General features: G+C 36.7%; 1 protein-coding gene across 1 annotated transcript; it reads left to right on the top strand.

The window, feature by feature from the left end:
- The first annotated feature begins 1,288 nt into the window (after positions 1–1,288).
- LOC149177412 (protein NRT1/ PTR FAMILY 5.10-like) lies at positions 1,289–4,832 on the top strand. Its single transcript, XM_089421737.1, is given in 5 exon segments — positions 1,289–1,385; positions 1,462–1,679; positions 2,895–3,412; positions 3,827–4,661; positions 4,663–4,832. Coding segments are annotated over 5 exon segments (1,713 nt in total). The 3' UTR covers positions 4,708–4,832.
- Positions 4,833–21,833: the final 17,001 nt, after the last annotated feature.

The following is a 21,833-nucleotide window of genomic DNA, read 5'->3' as shown; positions in this document are numbered from 1 at the left end:
TCGAAGGGAAGAAAAATGATGTTAAAAACGACGCCTTGAGCAGCACAACCTCTAGCCAAGCTGAAGAAAGATATTGGAGAATCACAGGGAATCACCGATTTGTTTTCTTATATGAATATGCCACTTTTATAGGGGTGGTGTAGGAGGATACACACAATATGAATGCAAGTCCCATCACCAACTCTAGCCTCTAGAGTTTTGGTGTTTGGAATCGATTTGCAAGTAGTCTCACTCATGTTCAAATATTTGGAGGTGTCACCCATATGTCCGTAGTGTTGAAGGATACAAGCTATATGAATGCAAGTTCCATCACCAACTCTAGTCTCTGGAGTTTAGGTGTTTGGAATCGATTTGAAAGTAGTCCCACTCATGTTCTAGGCTTCCTTGCCAAAAGGGACTTTATGCCTAGTTGACCCAAATGTTGGGGCTTGACTTTTATAGGAAGCCCAGTTGGTTAAAGTCAACCAAATTATTAACCCTCTGTCATGAGACATGGGTTCAATTTTCTTTGAGACTTTTTGGTCCATGACTTTACCAATTTGCCTTGTTATATGAAAATGCTACTTTTACAAACAATGGCGTTGCGTTTGTGCACTCTTAACTTATTAAAATGATTATGTTTGTTTTTTATATGAATGTTACTATTTTTGGTTTTTTGAATAGTAATAAACACTGATATAGTGAAAACTCTGAGACACATACCGGCTACTCTTTAAACGTAATCAATATAAGCTAAACATATCATTTTAGTGAAATCAAACACGACTAGCAAGAGAGTTAACAACTTACGCCAACCATTTAGTCTATCTGGAAAGCCTTTTTGCTTTTTATACGAATATACCATTTTTACAAGTCTACTTGACTACTCAAGTATCGAAGAGACGAGCGGAAGAATCACATTTTTGTTTTGAGATATTACCTGCAGCCTGAATCAATATATGAAGCCAAAGTCAAAACCTGAGAAGTACAAGATGTCAGTCTTTTCCGGTGTCTTTAGTGGAGGCCTAATATTCAAAACCTCCCAAGATGCAAGATGCCAGATTCGAAGCCCCACGTGGGCGAACGTATGATTCGAGGATTCTATGTTGATTCTATTCTGAAGATTAGAACAATGTTGTTTTCAATAAAGAGAATTTGTAAAACGTCATACTTTGATATTTATAATTGAAAAAAGCATCTTACAGAAGGTAAACGTGGGTACCCACTTAATCAAGGAGTTGGCCTTAAAACAGCCTTCTCGCCATTATTATCACAGTGAATTCAATAGAGACTATTCGACCAGACAGAAATGGAAGACCATCATTCATCGTCATCAGTGGATCTCCATGGACGTTCTGTTAGCGGAGCTCATACTGGGCGATGGAAAGCTTCACTTCTCATCGTTGGTATGAGTTCAATTATCTTAAATAGTGTAAAATCTGTTGCGTTTGTTGACATATTTCATCACCATCTTCTTCACAGGAGCGGAGATAGCAGAGAGGTTTGCCTATACAGGCATACGTTCAAATTTGGTGACTTACCTCACAGATGTTTTGCGTGAGAGTACTGCTACCGCTGCAAAGAACGTGAATAACTGGTCAGGAGTGGCGTCCATGCTTCCTTTCCTTGGGGCTTTTGTTGCAGATTCATATTTGGGTCGTTATTGGACTATTGTCGTCACATCTGTCATCTATTTGCTGGTTAGTATTTTTTTTTTTTTTCCTTTTCCTGTTTTCCAAGTCCTCTTAGAAGCATACCCCCAAGCAGTTAGACTGGCCCAAGAATGGGGCACGGTTGGATAGTTAAACAGTCAGCAATGTTTACGTACAGTGATGTGTGGTTTGACGGTAAGTCACATGGGCGAAGCCCGGGGAGACCGAAGTTCAAATCTCATTGAGTACATTGGCCTGCTGTGGTGGTGGCTAGAGGAGCGGACCCCCCTCCCCAGCGGGTCTGCTCTTGCTAAAATCATAGGTTATTAGTATACCCGACTTGCAGGTGGTTGGTTATGCTCTTGGTGTTATAGTGGCAGCTATGAGATTTGATTCTGGGTCATATATTTTATGGGAAATCTTTTGTAGGTCGTTTTCATATTGGTAAAATTTATAGTTTAGGCAGTATTCTATATGTGGGTTAAGAAGTTCACATTTAGTTACAAATATTATTTATGGGTTACAGTTATTTATATATAATTATAACTATTTGGATTTTTTTTTAAAGAAACAATAATTAGTAGAAGGTCCAAAATGCATAAGAATGTATATATTTAATTGATTAAGAGACATAAGAATGTATATATTTAATAATCAATTTGTTAGGCATCAATTTGATATTCAAATTATTTAGTTTTTTAATAAACTTTGGGCTAGAAATTTAATTAAAACTATATTGAAAATTGAAACTAACTTGATATTTTTCATTTTCTCTCTCCTCGTTTGCTGAATGCGAAACCTCTGATTTCTCATACCGTTGTGGTTTCTCGTTTAGTTTCCCGTTTCTGGTAACATAGTTACCTTACCTGATTGCTTCAGGACTGATTAAGTCAGGACCAGCCCATTAAAGGCAACGTGCACCTTACTTTCGAAAAATCCTTACTTTCGAAAAATCTACCATGAAGTACAAACCCTTTGTAAGCACTAGGGTTGATCAAGATTTTACCGGCATGACCACGACTTTATGGTTTGATGACATCCCACTGGTTTGTATTTTTTTTTGGTGTTCCAGCATTAAAGAATGGATAATTTAGTATCTGTATAATTAGTTTCCCAGTGGATTCATGCAAATTTTGATGGACACGGGAACTTTTTGGTATATATTTGGGTGAATTGAACCCCTATTTAAAAGGACAATAGGTGAAAATGATTGTTCATCATGGAATCCTACTAAAAAACACTATATGAGATGGATTGTTACAGGGATTTATTTTGGTCACTTTGTCCGCCTCTTTGACGAGTCTGAAGCATGGTGGGATTTTCTTCTTCTCAATCTATTTGGTTGCTTTGGGGCAAGGAGGCTTCAAACCCTGTTTACAAGCATTTGGTGCTGATCAGTTTGATGAGGACGACCAGGAAGAGAATAAGTATAAGAGTTCATTCTTTAATTGGTGGTATTTTAGTATCTGCATTGGTACTCTTACAGGATTCGCTGTACCCACATATATTCAGGACGATATCGGATGGGGCCTAGGATTTGGCATTCCTGCTGTGGCTATGGCAATAGCACTGGTTATCTTCTTGTGTGGGACAAAATTTTACCGGCATAAACTGCCTGGTGGTAGTCCTCTTACTCGCATTGTCCATGTCTTTGTTGCAACATTTTATAAATGGAACGTTTCCACTTCTTATCAGGAAGAAAATAACGTAGCTCGCTTTGAAGAAAGAGAAGTTTCGATTTTTGGACCAAGAAGACAGCAATTGCGTACTGATCAGTTTAGGTAATTCCTCTCTGGTCTTGCTCAGTTTACATCTAATTATATTGCATTTATTAGTACAAACCTACGGGAAATAATTGCCACAAAAATTGTTGTACATTGCTAAAAGTGGCCAGTGCCGTGACTCCAATTTGTTAGAGTCACAGTGGTTTTTGCATTTGACAAGGAAAATATTGAAACTCTTGGTAATCGAAATAATATTTTGTAGTAAGAGAGTGGACTGAAAATTTAGTTTTAAGGATATAGTATAGGATATGGCTGCTTCCTGACCACGGGTAAGGTACAGTCTATCCTTAAGTCATATTTCTATTTTATTTCAGTCGTGTCGTTGTTGCTTCTTGTGGGTTGCACTCTGTTATGTTCAATTTTAGATGAACTGAGATATTTGTGATGGATATCCTCATTCTCATTTTCCAGGTTTCTCGACAAAGCTACAGTTGAAGATGAGTTGGACCATGAGTGTGAAACAACCTTCAATTGGCGACTATTCACAGTCCAAGAGGTTGAAGAGGTGAAAGATGTTCTTGTGCTGTTACCAATTTGGATGGCATGTTTGATGTATGGGGTTGTCTTTGCACAATCTTCAACTTTTTTCACAAAACAGGGGAGCACAATGGATAGAAAGATTGGAACACATTTTGAGATCCCTGCTGCAAGCTTGCAGAGTTTTACTAGCCTATCTATTCTCCTATTGGTTCCTGTTTATGACCGCATCTTTGTTCCAATTGCAAGGCGCTTGACAGGGAATGAACGGGGGATTACTATGCTGCAAAGGATAGGCACTGGCATGTTTTTCTCCATTATATCAATGATTGTTGCCGCATTGATAGAGATTAGAAGAATCGAGATAGCAAAGGACAGTGGACTGATAGACCTGCCCAACGCAACAATTCCCTTGAGCATTTTTCTGCTGCTTCCACAATATGTGCTATTTGGCATAGCGGATGTATTTGCAATGGTAGGAATGCAAGAGTACTTTTATGATCAGATGCCAGACACTATGAAAAGCCTGGGTATTGCTGTGAATCTGAGTGTTTTAGGAGTTTCTAGTTTCATTAGCAGCATCCTTATTTCAGTTACTGAGAAGGTTAGTTGCAGAAGCAAGGGGGGTTGCTGGTTCACAAACAACTTGAACAAAGCTCATTTAGACTACTTTTATTGGCTTCTAGCCTCTCTGAGTGCAATCAATCTCTGCATTTACATGTTCTTAGCCAGCTGCTATAAGTATAAAAATGCCCAAAATGATATTTCTTGAGGACAAGGAATCCTTGAGCGAAAGACCACTTCTTCCTTCATGAGCATATGTTGTGATATTTAAGGGAATTGTTAAGGTATCTCTGTTTGGGCAGAGTGGCATTACTCTCAGGCAAGACAAATTGTAATGCTAGGTACATTACATGTTATCCTCGATTTCTATGTTGAAAGTGTCCCGTCTTAAATGAGCATTTGTTTGCAAATACCTTAGTTATAAATGATGCATGTGCATTTTGGAGCCCTTAGGATGATTAGGTAACCCTATATACAAATATGACAGTTACTTGCGTAAAGCGAGTGGCCTTCACTGTTTAAAGAGGCTGTGATTAACAGGAATTCTGTTAAACATGGGAGCTTCCATTGGCATTGGAGCTTTAATCCAAAGTTAGTTGAGATTATGCTCTTTGATTCACTAGAGCAAGTTTGGTGTCTAGCTCACGTAAAAGAATCATTCAACTTTTCTCACTTGGCTCCACTTCTAGCCCGTATCAAAAATTAATATTGAAGAAATGAGATATCTAAAATATATACTGTTATAAGTATTGTTACAAGCGAAGCTATTGTGCAAAATAACTTAATGGTAGATGCATCATTAGCTGACATGCATTTTAAAATAATTAATGATGATTTTAATGAAGCTAAAGAAGGTTAGGTTAATCTAAGAAGGCACTCTTCACATGAATACTTGTTTTGATGTCAAGTGCACCCATTAGGGGTGTTTGTTATGAGAGCACCACCTTAGTTGGTTTTGATTGGGTGAGTTAAATCACATGGTTCAATAATAAGCCGTGAGCTTGTTTAATTTAACGAACTACAATATATAACTCTCATTTTTCGATTTTGTCAACATGCTCATTATGTATTAGTATTTTTGTTATACCTAGGTCCTTGGTCTCCATAACAAGAGTAACATGTACTATTGCTAGGTTTCACTTGGGATTATTATGAGTTATGATTGTTAAACTTTGAGTGCAACCTATATCAAATGGATAATAATTTACAATGTAAATATCTTCAACTTAAAGATGGAATTTAATTAATATAACAACCATAGCAAAGAAGCACATACAACAACCAAGATTTCTTTCTCATCGATAACAAATTATTGCTCACCTTGTTGATTTCTCTTATTTTATAAAGAATGTGCAAACACAAAAATGATGTTGCTTCTAAAATGATGAATGCAACTTGGAAACAACTTCGCTTCTAAAGTACAATAATGCAATCCAAAAATTTCTTTGCACATTATGTTTACAAATAGAATATGTCATTGACATCTTATGCAATTGGGAATATCCTAACAATTTCCCACTTGGCAATACATTGTTCAAGGTTGAATACCCAACTTACCCCTACTCCAAGCAAATTTCCTCCTATCCATTGCTTTGGTTGAAGAATGTATTTCATTACCTTAAGTCCTAGCCTCAAGTATTGATACCTCACTAGACTCAATTAAACCTCTCTAAAATAGTAGAATTTCACCTTGATATGCTTTTTCCATGGATAAAACTTGTGATTCTATGCTAAGGTAATTGCATTATAATTGTAACAACAAATAGGGATGGGTCCATGTTCAAAGTCCAATATATGTACATAATTGTTACAACCAAAAAATGTGCTTGGACATCTTTGACGTTGCAATGTACTTTACTTCGATACTGGAATAGGCATCCACTTATTGCCTCTTACTTCGAACTCACAACTCCTTCAAACAATGTAAATAGATATGCACCAGTGGACTTTTCATTATCAACAAACCCATACATATGAAGCATCTAGCTTCCATCTCCTTGGTTGCAAAGAGCATATTTAGTAGTGCCCTACAGGTACATAAAGGTCCTCTTCATAGCTATCCAACGATCTCTTCCTAGATTTTCCATATAACTACTTATAATTCCCACATCATGTGTAGTATGTAGTTCTGAGCATGCCGTTGATAATGTAAAGCTGCCAAGTGCATTTCCCCATCTCCTCTTCCTCATGTTTTCTCTTAAGAGTCATTTTAATCAACAAACACACTCCCACTTGAGATGGAGTGCAAGTCAGTTTACATGTATTCATTGTAAAGAGCTCAAGTATGTGTTCCACATACTTCCTTTAGCCGTCATACAATGTCTTGTTTTGTTCTCTCCCTTCACCTCAGTTCCTAAACAATAGTGCAACTCACCTAAATTCTTCATGTCAAACTTACATGACAATTGAGATTTAGTCTCCTTAACTAACTATTTAAAACCGCTAATCAAAATAGTACCATCAAAGATATAAGACCAAAATAATGAAAGTTATTATCTTATTGTGTGAAGTAAACTATAGTTTGCTTCACTTCGTACCAACCCTTGTTCGACAACATATTTGTTGAACCATTGGTACCATTGTCTTGGACACTATGTCAAGCCATACATTATCTCTTTAACCAATACAAAGTGTTCTCTTTCCCTTCTACCACTTTCCTTCTAGTCAATTCACAAATATTTATGCTTTAAGTGTGCTTCATGAATATTTATGCTTTAAGCTCACCATGGAAAATGGTGTCTTCATATCCATTTTGTTTGCTTTCAAATTATAAGTACCTATTAATGCCAACAAACTAATAGAGGCCATTTTGGCCATTGGAGAGAAGGTCTCCTTATAATTCACACCCTCTACTTGAGAGCATCCCTTTGCTACCAAATGAGCCTTATACTACTCCATAAATCCATTTGTAGTATACTTGGTGAAAAGTCATTTTCATCCAATCACCTTCTAGTAATTTTTACAAATGCCTTAAGCTTGGTTTTGTTTCAAGGCATTCATTTCTACCTCCATTTCTTGCTTCTAGTGGGGGGGGCATCACCATTGAGATCCTCTTTAAAATTGTTGGGTGCATCACCCATGGAAAAGCAAAATAACTAAAATTAGTAGGCTCATAGCCATGCCTATCATGACTATTCTACTCATTGAGGCCCCTCCTCAACTTTTCCCTTAATCAAGTAGATCGTGTTCAAGATGCATATTATCATTAGTTCTTTATGATAGATTTTCTTTAAGCTAATTTTCACCTCCTACAGAATTTCTGCATCCACCTCCTTTGACAACCACTCAACTTGACTTTTAATTTCAAATTGAAAATTTGGAATTGCTATATTTATACCTTACTAGTAGAAATTCTTCATGATGATCTTCACACGATTTCTCCTCCTTGATGATCACACTTTGAATATGGGTATACCAATCCTTAGATGGAATCTACAACTTGCACCATTGACTCCTTTTGAATATTGGATAAAGGTGCACTTGGTTGATTTGTTGTTATTGTTTTTCATGTTCACCTTAGGCACATGCATGTAGGCCCCACCCTAATGTAGGAATCTACAGGGTAAGTTCCTCAGAAAGAACACCAAAAGGACACCGCTCACAACCAGATCACAAATCAATACACCAGTATTTTTGACGTGGTTAAAACCCTCAAAGAGGGAAACAGTCCACGACCTGCGCCAACGTGGCTACTACAGGCAATTTATTAATCAAAGAATGAAAATTTACATAAGCTTCTCTCATGCACGGATTACCCGAACAATGACCCTCCATGCGCTTTAAATAGAACTCATGGACCAATCGGGTGTCAAGCCACGGATCAAGTGTCGGTAATACCGAGGAGAGAGTGAACCATCAGATCACTACATATCGTGACCGTCGGATTGTAAGTTACAAAATGTACAACGATAAAGAAACACACTTTACCTAACTCTATACTAGACCAAGTTGAACTTAACTATTTCCTATGTGTCGGAATATCTTAACATCCCCCCTTAAGAACAACTTGGGATAGGATTGAAGGATTTACAAATATGACACAATAGGAGAAGGAAGGAGGCACTAGAGCCTATCCCCCCTTAGTGACAACTTCCTAAACTCCAAGCATATATCGAAGTTTAGTGAACTTCGCCTCTGTGAGAGCCTTTGTGAAGATGTCTGCAACCTGATCATCTGTTGAACAATATTGCACTTCAAGAACATGGTCATGAATGAGCTTTCTGATGAAGTGCATGTGTAGTTCAATGTGTTTGCTGCGCTGATGCTGGACTGGATCTTTGCATAGTTGAATGGCACTTTGATTATCACACCAAAGTGTGGTTGGATGTTGCTGCTCAAAGCCAAACTCTGATAGGATCTGACGAAGCCACAAGGCTTCCTTACTAGCTTCCACGGCACCACGATACTCTGCTTCTGCTGACGAAAGAGAAATGGCAGCTTGTTTCTTACAAGCCCATGTAATAGGTCCTGAACCAAGAGTGAAGACATAACCGGCAGTAGACTTCCGATCATCAGGGTCACCAGCCCAATCAAAATCAGTGAAACCAACTAATAGAGGAGCTGCTTTGGCACTGTAATGAATCCCAAACTGTATTGTACCTCGAACATAACGAAGTATTCTTTTGGCTGCTTTCCAATGACTTTCACGGGGGTTTTGCATAAAACGAGCAACAAGGCCAATAGCAAAGGAAAGGTCGGGACGAGTATGGGTTAAATACAAGAGTTTTCCTACAAGTTGACGGTATAAGGTAGCATCAACTTCAGGAGAAGTACAAGAGACTGAAAGTTTGACTCCAGACTGAAAGGGAGAAGGGGTTGGCTTACAGTCTTCCATGTGAAAATGATGAAGAATATCACAAGCATACTTGGACTGGGAAAGGGAAATACCCTCCTTGGATTGCAAGACTTGAAGACCGAGAAAATAGTGTAAGTGTCCTAAGTCTGTCATTTCAAATTTCTTTTTAAGGCTGGACTTCACATGGTTTATAAGGTTGGGATCACTACCAGTAAGAATAAGATCATCAACATAAAGAACAAGGATGATAAGAGAGTTGCCCACTTTCTTGGTGTAGACAGTATTGTCAGAATAACACCTAGAAAAGCCAGATTCTAAAAGAAAGCTATCCATTTTGGCATACCAAGCCCGAGGAGCTTGCTTGAGGCCATAAAGAGATTTCTTAAGTCGACATACAAGGCTGGAGTCTGTTTGGATGAAGCCAATGGGTTGTTCCATATAGATTTCTTCATGCAAGTCCCCATGCAAGAAGGCAGATTTAACATCCATCTGATGGACTTCCCATTTTAAAGAGGCAGCAAGGGAAAGAACAAGGCGGATAGAGTTCATTTTGGCAACAGGGGAGAAGGTTTCAGTGTAGTCAATGCCTTCAACCTGTGAAAAGCCCTTAGCAACAAGACGAGCTTTATGTTTATCAATTTTCCCATCTGGTCCATACTTGGTTCTGTAAACCCATTTACATCTAACAAGTTTGCGTCCCTTTGGTAGAGGAACAAGATCCCATGTATCATTTGCCAACAATGAATGATATTCTTCATTCATAGCTGCTTCCCAATGTGGATGGCCTGAAGCTTCTGCAAAAGTGTCAGGATCATGATTTACTGGAGCTTGAGCCAGTAAAGAAGAGGCTCTTTCAAACTGAGAACATGTACGTCGCTGATCTGTAGGATCACCAGCAAGATCACCTGCTGCATCCCGAGTAGCACGGACCCATCTTGGAAGTTGAGGATCCTGAGAAGGTGGGGGAGGATTGTCATCCTCACTTTCATCATCTGAAGAAGAAATGTTTTCAAAAGTAGAAGAGATAGGAAGAGGTGGCACATCCGCCGGACTAGGCTCGCAGGCCGATTTATTTTCATCAAATTTTACATCTCTTCTAATGATAACATTTTTGGACTTAAATGGAATAAGTCTATAACCTTTTACATCTTCAGAATATCCAACAAAAGTACATTTCTCACTCTTAGGTTCTAAAGCTTTATGCTTTTCATCTGGAATATGGGCCCATGCTTCACTTCCAAAAACACGAAAGTGACTTACATCTGGTTTAATGGAACTCCAAGCTTCTTCTGGAGTGATATTCTTTAGAACCTTAGTAGGAGTGCGATTGATTATATAATTTGCACAATTAATTGCTTCGGCCCAAAAACTAAGACTGAGTCCTTTAGATTGCAGCATACAATTAGCCATTTCCTTTAAGGTGCGATTTTTCCTTTCAGCTACACCATTTTGTTGTGGAGTGTATGGAACAGTATGTTGCATTTGAATTCCATTTTCGGTGCAAAAGTTGATGAATATGTTTTTAACATATTCTCCACCATTATCAGTTCTTAGCTTAAGAATTTGATGTCCAGATTATTTTTCAACAAAGGCTTTGAAGGACAAAAAAGTGTTAAATACTTCGCTCTTGAGTTTTAAGAAGTATACCCAAGTGCGTCTGGAGAAATCATCAATGAAAGTTAAGAAATACTTGCAGCTAGAGAATGAAGCAATAGGAAGTGGACCACATAAATCACTATGCACAAGCTGTAAAGGGGCTGACGCGTGCCAAGAGGCACGTTTTTCAAAACTGTCCCGATGATGTTTTCCGAGTACACATCCGGAACAAACACCATCTCTGCAAGATACCATAGGAAGACCTGTCACCATATTTTCTTTACATAGATGCTGAAGGGAGCGATAGTTTAAGTGACCAAATCGCTCATGCCAAAGTTTGCTCACTTCATCATTATGAGCAACAAATACTGAGGGAAGATTTGATGACCCAAAGTTGTGAAACTTATACAACCTTGCTGGAATCATCAGCAATACCAGTAGCTAGAATCTGTTTAGGATCTCTCAGATTCTTGATTACAACATCATGAGGTGAAAATTCAACAATTTTACCTTCACCTAAATGAGTTATCTGATATACAGATAGAAGGTTGCAGGATAAGGTTGGAACACATAATACATCATTAAACTGACCATTGTCTAGATGAACAGTTCCAGTCCCTACAACATTAAGAGATCTATCATCACCAACATATATATTTTTGGTGTTACAATCATTTAAAGAAGAAAACATGGCTTTGTTTTTGGCCATGTGATAAGAGGTTCCAGAATCAATGAGCCACTCATGAGAATGAGAAGAAGAAGATACATTTAATGCATAACCAGACTGAGATGATTGACAACGACATGCAGAAAGTGCCATTCCTGAAGATGAAGTTGAAGTTGAAGTTGAAGAATGCTCCACATGGATGTTATGTTTCTTCATTGCGGCTTCCAAGGCTTCCATCTTCTTAAAGCATTTAGATTCTAAGTGGCCATCCGATTACAAAAGTTACAATGTCTATCAGTCTTCTTCCATTTGTTTTTATTGGTCTTATCATTTTGCTGAAATGATCTTTCATTTTGAGGGTGAGTTTGCTTAGGACCCTTGTTTGGTTTAGGACCATTCTTTTTAGGATATGACTTCTTAGGATTCTTTGAATTTAGTTGTTGCTGGGTGGCTAACGCTTTCTTGGAAGAGTTTCCAAGATTAAGAAGACCAAGGTGTAAGAGTTTTTCTTATTCTCTTATTAAAGAATCACAAAAAGAGTCAAAGGAAGGGGCCTTGTAGTCTTTTCCCTGACAAATGAAAGCTTCCCTGGTAGAATGGAAGGTGGAAACAAATACAGAGTAGGCTGGTCCCAACTTAGTAAGGATGGAATAAATAAGGTTACTATCTTCTTTCTTAACCTTAACACCTTCCAAGAGATATCTAAGGGTCTTGAATTTGGACAAGAAATCTTCAATGCAAGAAAAATTATTAGGATCCAATGTAAGCAACTCATTTTCAAGTTGATGGGCTCTAATTTCATTTTTAATCCCAAAAACTTTAGTGATTTGTTCCAATGCTTCATGAGGAATCTCAAGTTCTGCAATATGGAATCTAAGATCAGGAGAAATAGACATCCCTATCAAACCACGTGCTTGATCTTGTCTATTTTCCCATTTTGCAGCCTTGTCTTCATCTTTTGGTTTCTTCTCTTGGTCTATGGCTATTCTGTAGAGATCTTTACTTCTAAGTAAATCTTCCATGTAGGATATCCATTGGAAGTAGTTAGTGCTGTCAAGAATGACTTGGCATGGACTTTCCATTTTTTTTTTTAATTGAAGCTGAAGATGCTGAAAGTAAGTGTTCCAATGGATAGGTCTCGAAAAATTAGGCGGTTTTAAAAAAAACGGCTCTGAAAAAGGCTTCCGGATGAAGAAGTTATGGCTTTTTGAAAAAAATTTGTTGAAGTTGCCGGCAAAGTGCGCGAATGTGCGGAAATGAAAAAATCTGAGAGAGAGAGAGAGAGAGGGGGGGGGGGGCCTTGGTTTGCGTGCTTGCCTTGAGAAAGCTCTTTTTCCCTACAAAACACAAAACCCAACACGGACATGCAAAGAAAACGAACCTTATGGCTCGAAGTTAGCTTTAGCCAAAAAACTAGATATTTTAAAAAATGAACCTTGCGGCTCAAAGTTAGCTTTAGCCGAAAAACTAAATATTTTTCTCAATGTTTCTGATTTTCCGAGATCACACTAAGGTGCAGGGAAAAGAGCATACGCATGAGAAAAATCCTTCCTTTCTGTTTCTGATTTGCCCAGATCGCACAGAGTCGCAGGGCAAAGAGCATACGCAGAAATGAAAGGTATAGATCCGGTTAAAAAAAAAGATAAATAAACCGAAACCGAAATAAGCAAAGAGAAAATAACAGTAAACTGCAAATAAACACTGTATACCTCCAGATCTTAAAAATGACGCAGATAGGGCTACCGGAAACCTTTTCGCGTGAAATGAAAGGGGTTCCTCACTGGAACAGATGCTCCAAACACAACAGAGCAGTCCTCTCGGCCCGAAAGCAGTCAGAAACAGTAGATCTAGGAAACGACAGCCGCATGCAGTTCTACCGGCTTCAAATTTGGATCACCAACGGACGCGGCCCTCAAATAGCTCTGATACCATGTAGGAATCTACAGGGTAAGTTCCTCAGAAATAACACCAAAAGGACACCGCTCACAACCAGATCACAGATCAATACACCAGTATTTTTGACGTGGTTAAAACCCTCAAAGAGGGAAACAGTCCACGGCCTGTGCCAACTGGCTACTACAAGCAATTTATTAATCAAAGAATTAAAATTTACATAAGCTTCTCTCATGCACGGATTACCCAAACAATGACCCTCCATGCGCTTTAAATAGAACTCATGGACCAATCGGGTGTCAAGCCACGGATCAAGTGTCGGTAATACCGAGGAGAGAGTGAACCGTCGAATCACTACATATCGTGACCGTCGAATTGTAAGTTACAAAATGTACAACGGTAAAGAAACACACTTTACCTAACTCTATACTAGACCAAGTTGAACTTAACTATTTCCTATGTGTCGGAATATCCTAACACCTAAAACTTTGAAATGTGAAAGAAAGGGATTCTCTCCAGTGCAAGCCTCATTTGGTGTCTTCTCACACAAAATTGAACTATCTAGTTTATTTTTCAAACAATTGGTTGTAGCAATTGTTTTGACCTAAAAAATTTTCTCCAACCAACATCCACTTTCATTCTCCCTACATTCTCCATTAAGGTTTGATTCAATCGTTCTCAATGACACATCTTTTTTTTAGGAGTATGTGTAGTGGTTTTTGGCTTACAATACCTTGAAATTGCAAAAAAAAACTCTCAAACTCATTGGAACAATACTTAAACTTCAAACACGCCATTTTTCTTCCACTTGAAGTGAATACATGACCTTTGTGAGAAGTCAACAATGAAAGTGATAAAATAATGAGATCCTCCATTGGAGATTGTATTTATAGGTCACCAAATATCACAATGCACCATCTCAGTTTCCTCCTAATATTTGTTGTTAGTTAAGGAAATTGAAATCTCTTTTTCTTTGTAAGCATATGTGTTACAAAACTCAAAGAGTCCATATAATCAAATTAATGGACGATCTAATGCACAATGCTCATAGGTTATTTTGGCACCAAGGTGTCCCATCCATTGATTCCATAACATCATGATTGATGTCTTCGAGGTTATCTTTGATTTGCCCTTTTTTTTACATTGAATTTCCACAACCCATAACTCGAGTAGTCACATCCAACCTATATAGTGTTCTAAGTTAAACACCCTTGGCCAAAACCGCAGTCCATTGAACCAATCTACAACCTCCTTTGGAGAATATTGTATCAATCATTTGGCTTATTGAAAATGAGTTTTGTTCAAATCCTAGCACATATCACACATTGGGAATATGGTTCTTTGTATTGGACTTCTACATTAGCACAATTGAAAATATATCATTATAAAAAAAATTCCAAGAAAGATTTTTCCGCCATATGATTCTTCATAAATTATCCACAAACCACTATCTTTGAAGAGTTATCTGGAAAATCTTGAAAATTAATCAACCATGCTTCCTCATGGATGTTACTTAACCAAAATTCCTAAGAGAGGTACATGTTTCCCTCACAACTAGAATCCTATAAACTAATTCCTCTTTATTTCCTTCTTTATCCTTCAATTGGTCAACCTTATATTCACTTTCCTAATGACCTCTTTGATGGTATTTCCAACAAGTAAACTCTTATCACTTCCTACCTTTACTATTATATCTTCCTTTAGATCTAGATTTCTTCCCATTATACCTCTCGTCATTTCACTCCTTAGAGTGGCCCCTAGTCACCAAATAATTTGAATCAATGCTTATTTAGAAGTTCTTCTCCTTGTCTCCTGTTGTAGCCATTGGCATGTGATCTCATTGAACTTGCGATTCTTTATCTTTGTAGCTTTGCTAATGGAAACTATTTCCTTCTTCCAATAATCTAGAAGACTACAACAAGGTGTGCATCACTCATTGTCTTTTACTTCATTATAGGTGGCTTTGAGTTGATTAAACAAGGCATTGAAGGCATTGGGATGAATTGTCACCTTATCACCATCTTAATCTTTGAAGTGTATAACGTCTTCCACAAGAATATCAACTTCATAAGGTAGTTAGCCTTACACAAATGAGCCATGGTTATCTAGAAGTTTATTTGTTGTAGTTTCACCTAACACATTCATTAACATAGAATTAGGTAAATCAAGGCTAATCAAGACAATGAATTTATCATTCATCTTTCCCCAATCATTATGCTTTATTGTGTTGGGATTTCTGCCCTTCATGAGGACTTTTGCTTTCTTTTAATAAACAAATATACCATCTGCAACTTCCAAAATTGAAGTTGTAGCAATTGAATTTCTCAATCTCTAAGTGTCTAGATGCCATTTCTCCTACAATAGATTTCTTCCCAACCTCTCACTGAAATTGGGTACCTAATAGGAAATCATTACTATAGCAACATAACAATATATAGTTTGAGAACTTTATCCTTAAAAACCAAATTTGTGTAGCTTCTGAATCAAGACTTCAAAACAAGGCCTCAACATCCCAATATTGTATGTATTGAGCTTTTCTAGCTTAGCGAAAAAGGTGACCCATTGAATCCAACAACCACTATGATACAAATTTGTTAAAATCTGAAATCAATATATAGCAAATGAAGAAAAATCTACATCACAAATATAATCAACATAAAGATGAATTTCAAAATAATAGAACAGCCATTGCAAAGAAACACACATATTAAAAAAGAAGCTCTTCTTACCCGGGACAATTATTATCCATCTTTTTGGTTTCTGTTATTAATAACAAATATACATACATAGATACAACACTACCCCTAAAATCAGAAATGTACTTGGGAAACAACTTTACTTCTAAAACACAAGAATGCAAAATAAAGAGTTCTTCATGCATTCCATATACAAATTAGAAATTGGTAATTACACAAACAATGCAATTTATTATGAATACGTATACATCCATATTTTGGAGAAATAAATTTGTTTCAACCATTATAAGCATCAAATTAGAGAAGTTAGAATAGCTGAAGTGGCACATTACATGAGAGTGGAATTTATAATTACAACATATTTTCATCAACAACCTATACTCGTTTCATATGTTTATGACCACTATTATAGCATTATTTGGTCACCACCAACCATGCAGGCCTTGTTGGTCAATGTATCATTAATTATGTTCCTTTTTTCAATGAAAACTACATGTTAAATTGAATATTTGTCTCATACTTGTACCTTTCTTTAAGCAACATGTGTCTACCTATTCATTTCCTTAAGGAAAGGCATGGGTGCATCCTTAAAAGGGGAAAAAATAATTAATGCAATTTAATTACATGTTCCGAAGTGTGGTTGATGATTTTCCTCCAAATATGCAACTCTCATTCCCATTAACAATGAACTTAACCACTTATTAATGATATAAATTGAGTTTAGATGTTGGAGAAAGGGCATTTACCAATTTAGTATCATTAAACTAGACCACTAGCTTGAAAATCAAGCCTTGGATTTTTGTGACCAATCACTTCAATAGAAACCCTTGCTATTGGAATTAACTCTCTTGCGTAGAGTTGATATGCTAATCTTCTTTGATTTTCCTATCCATAGATGGTAAGCAATTTGAAGCAAAGGTGAAGCCTGCAAATGGTTTGAGTAGGAAATCATGCTTTGGTGATGAAAGTATTGACAATAGATCATGTACTTAATTGTAACTATTGTTTCACACGAGAGTTATATATTAAGATCTATCCTTCAACCTTCCAAATTATTTGTCCAATCTATTGATTGTTAATTTCATGATTAAGGAGGAATTAACCATTCAATATTAGTTAAGATCAATTACTTATAAGCTTTTATTTTCATATTGTCACCGATAAGTAATGCGTTAAATGGTTTATGGAAAGTTGTTTTTCATTTCTATGCAGAAATATTGGAGCATTCAAGACTTTTATTGGACAACTTGCGAGATACAACAAGAGGGCACAACCAACTAATCAAAGGTATTTTTCTCCATCCATTTCTTTTACCTTTGGCATAATAACTAAATATGGAAAGTTAAGCAATGTTTATTCTATTTGCTATGTGAATATTTTGACCCTAGTCATTGGGATTAATTCTAATGATAGAATCGGTGACTCCACTAAAAATAACACTATGAGTTCTTCCTTTTGGGGTTTTCTTTCTTTGATTTTCAACCTTAAAGTTTTGAATTAGTTAGTTAGTTGCGTTTCATTCCTTGCTTTCTTGCTAAGACCAAAAAAATTAAGTTTTTAGGTATTTTCTACATTCTTTTACCCATGTTAGCCTTGTATAAGTGATTTAACCTATTTTACCTATTTTCTACATTCTTTTACCTAAAACATGCATTTTTTCCTTTGAGTAAAGGATGGGTGTATGCTTGTTTCTTTTGGATACAAGTACATATCTCATGAAGGAGGAAAACTTGCAATTTGCTCGGAATTTTGTCTTTTCGACCTTATTTCTCTACAAAGTTGGAAGTGTTTGGCATGGAGTAATAGGGAATTGACATCTTTTAAGTGATTTCATTTCATTTAGGTTTTAACTAGGTGTTTGAATTCTTGATTTGTGTCTAATTCATTTAATGTTCTTTTAGTCAATTGGAGCGGAAAACCAATTTTGGAATTGCAATTTTGTTTTGTGTTTTTAACTTGTTTGAGTGCACTTACTTGTTCCCTTGTGGTCTGTAGCAGATACTCACTTGTTTCTTCTGTTAAAAGGTGTAGGTACCTACTCCTTTCCATGTTTTAGGTTACATGTATGTCTTGATAGGTGCAAAAAATAACGAAAGAAAAATAGATTTGGGTTTCTTAAGTCTAAAGAGGATCTACGTCTCTTATTTTTTCTTTTCAAATTCGTGTCCTTGCAAATTTCCATTTAGTAGTTTTTTCACAATTCCTTTAATATAAAGAAAAACAATGAATGTTGCATTAAAAAATAAAAATAAAAAAAATTTCCTTTGGTCCATGTAGAAATCTCTTAGGTAGTTATATGCACTTGGAAGTGATCAAGTTTAAAGGAAAATATTAGATTACCTGCATTAACATGTTTTTTGTGTGTGTGGTTCATGAACACCAGAGATTAGTGGCCGCTACATCCATAGATATTATCCGAGTAGATACACCTGAAGGGATCACTTCCCGCCAGCTCATTAACAAAGCCTAACCCCAAGAGTGTTGAGGAGAATTGGCCCCGTGACTTCCCATTAGCAAGGTGTTTTAACAACTGGAACTTAACCAATTGAGCTAACCCTTGGGACTACCTACATTAACATGTTTTCATGAAAGAAAAAAAACTGCTTTCTTTGGTTTGAAGTACTATTTTAGAAAAACCACATTACATTTAGGGTTTGAAAAATGTGTTATTTGATTTTTCTAATTTTCACAACCTTTTGAATTCAAACATCTTTCTTCAAAATTCAAAGTAGTGTTTCCATTTATGAGTTCTCTCTTTTTGTATCTTTTCATTGGAAAACATCATCCTTTTACTTACTTTCACATTCCTTTGAGTGAAAACAATTATTAAAAATAATGATATTAAAATGACTAAACTTGTTTTTCTGTGATTGAAATTCAAATGTGGTCTAGACTTGATCAGGTGCTCAGTATTTAGCTCAAAATTCAAAGTTCTCAGGTTGGCTCAAAAACTATATGGTTGTGTCCGTCTTGTCAAGACAATCACAACGCAATTCGTTTCATCAAAAACGGAGTCCGGATGAAGTAGAAAATGCTTGTTGTTCGTTTTCCTAAACAACTAAAAAAATTGTAGAATGAGACAGAATGATGACATGGCAGTCTAGTCAGCAAGGGGAATCTTCTTCAATTTTCACCCAATGGGGTTGTGACAAGTGTCACCTCTGGATTCGCCAATTTGGCTCCGAGAAAGTGAAATTATATCTATATATATATATATATATATATATATTATTTAATATTAATTTAATATTAAAAAATTAAATGCCAAAGTTTATGGCCACATTAAACCAAGTTCGTTGGCATATATTTATATGTTAAAAAAAATGTGATTTGGGGGAGGGCGGGTTTGAACCCATGACCTCCCCCTCATAACTCCTTTGTATTACCAACAAACCACCAAGCATACATTGGTATGGAGGGATGCGCACATTCACTTATGCCATAAATGTTAGCCGCCGACGGGAGAGGACTGGGCCAGCCCCACAGGGCTAGCCCCCTCTCCATGCGACCTCAAACACTTGACCGAGGGCCAGAAAGGAAGTGTGATTAGTGCGCCATTAATCCGCATTTAAGTCCAATTAAACCGTTGATTAAGTTAACGGAATTTATGGCGGAGCCACCAAATCCGGAACCACCACCAAACTTGGTGGACTTAACTGAAATCTCTCTAGATTTAGCAGAGGTTTTCTAAGAAAAATTGAAAGAGGCATAACTTACTCAATTTTCAACCAAATTGAGATCAGAAAGAAGTGTTCTTAGCTAATTTTGACCTTATGAACACATTGGTGTAGGTATAAAGAGCCATAGAGCTTTGTAAACATCATTTTTTCCACATTGAGCTAATATAGAGGCCCAAGCCATGGAAGCTGGACCAAGGAGATGTAGCCTAGGAGGGGTGAACTCCTTCATCAAAACACTGTGTTAATGTGTCTCTTTGATGGTTTGCTATACTGTAGATGTTTGTTGTTCATTATTCATTTCTGAAGCTATTTTTCTCATGAATGTCTTGTTTAACTTAAGGAAATTTACATGTTTGTAAGCACCAACAACTAAGGAAACCTCAACACAAAAAGCAAGAAGCAAGCACATGTTTATAAATCTGTAATTTTTATTAGCACAACAAAACTAATCATACAAATACAAATCAATACTTTAGGGCCTTGGTTGTAGGATTGAAGAGTTAATTCTTTAAGGCTACATAAATTAGAACTTGGTGAGGATTAATTGAGAGTTCAAATCCATTAGTAGCAAGAGACATTTGTCGAGAAAGCACAACTCACACGTGCATGAAGGATTGGGTCAAGCTGAGTAGGAATGGAGATTATCTACTTTGTGTTTGTTTAGAGGGCTACACATGTATGCCAACTTTGGAAAAATTGGAAAGTCCTCACACTAACACCTTTTATCTAAGGTTTTAGGCTTATGACTAAATCTATATTCCTTTCACATATATAAAAACTTGACCTATCATTATTCCACTTGACTATTGATTGCAAATTGGTAACCATAGTTTCCTCTCCTAGATTTTCACCTAGGTGATTGCAAGTGGGAAGTTCTGTTGGGACTTGAAATAGACACATAACATGCACTTCATCTCCCCTGAAGGGTGTCTGTCTTCTTGAGGGTATTTGCACATTGGGTGTTTGTTGTGTGAGGGTTACCATAACTATCTCTCACATTGTTGTTGGTTGGAATTGGGCTATCACCATCTTAAGCTAACCTTTGAAAGGCTTTTGTTCATCTTTTCATTGATTAGAATCATGACTGAACCACCTAGGCTAATATTTGAGAGCATGATTTTGCTTGATTTCATCTTAGAAAGATTTTTATAGAAGTGTGTTAGTTGTAAGTTTTTTTTTTGACATAAATGATTATCTTTGGATTAATTCTAGAAAAAAAATTGAGGCATGGAAGTCTAAACACATAGATGCAAAGAAAACATAAAAATCTACTAGAATAGTTCACACCTTGTGGTTTTTGCACACTAGAGAAATTTTATCTATTCCTACTACACTACTTATATAACATCTTACAAATTGATAGAGGAGAAATATCATAAAGCCTCGTGAAAAATTATGTAGACCATTCATCAGGTCCAAGGGTTTTATCCTTCTGAAAACTATGGATGACCTTTTGTAATTCAACCTCAGTCACCGATTTCATTAAATGTTGATTGTCTTTAGCTCTCGAGAACCTAGGAAAGGATTGAGCCAATGAGATAACTTTAGAAATGGTCACCTCAGGAGGGGCCTTACATAGGTCAGTGAAGTGGTTTTTTCCAAACTTTGTGATATCTTCAAATGATGAAACTCTACCACCTTTTGGATCATCCAAATCCCAAATATTATTGTGTGCTAGACGACCTTTAGCAAACTGTTAAGAAAAATTCATGTTTTAATCACCACTCTTTAACTATATTGCTCTACTTTTTTTCCTCCAAGTCTCTTTTTCTTCCAAAATTCTCTTTTTGGTAGCCTTTAGTTGTATGATCATATATTTTTATTCCTTTGACAAATATGCCCCCCTTCAGGAGCTTCCATACGCTCCAACTCTTCCTCCACATATTTTAGATCTTCCTCCTCCCTCTGTCTTTTGAGGGTAGACCACTCAATTGTAACCTTTTTCACATTTTTTAGATTTTCACAAATTAAACTGCCATAGACACATCCTTATCAGGGTTGTACGAAATCCAGTTTTCCGCAACCAAAAGATGAAAAGATTAATCTTTTA

This window comes from Pinus tabuliformis, chromosome 4_1 (genome assembly GCF_031772625.1).
Source record: "Pinus tabuliformis cultivar Carrire ecotype Pingquan chromosome 4_1, CPIR1, whole genome shotgun sequence".
NCBI classification, from domain to species: Eukaryota; Viridiplantae; Streptophyta; class Pinopsida; order Pinales; family Pinaceae; genus Pinus; species Pinus tabuliformis.
This window is presented reverse-complemented; position numbering and strand designations above follow the sequence as displayed.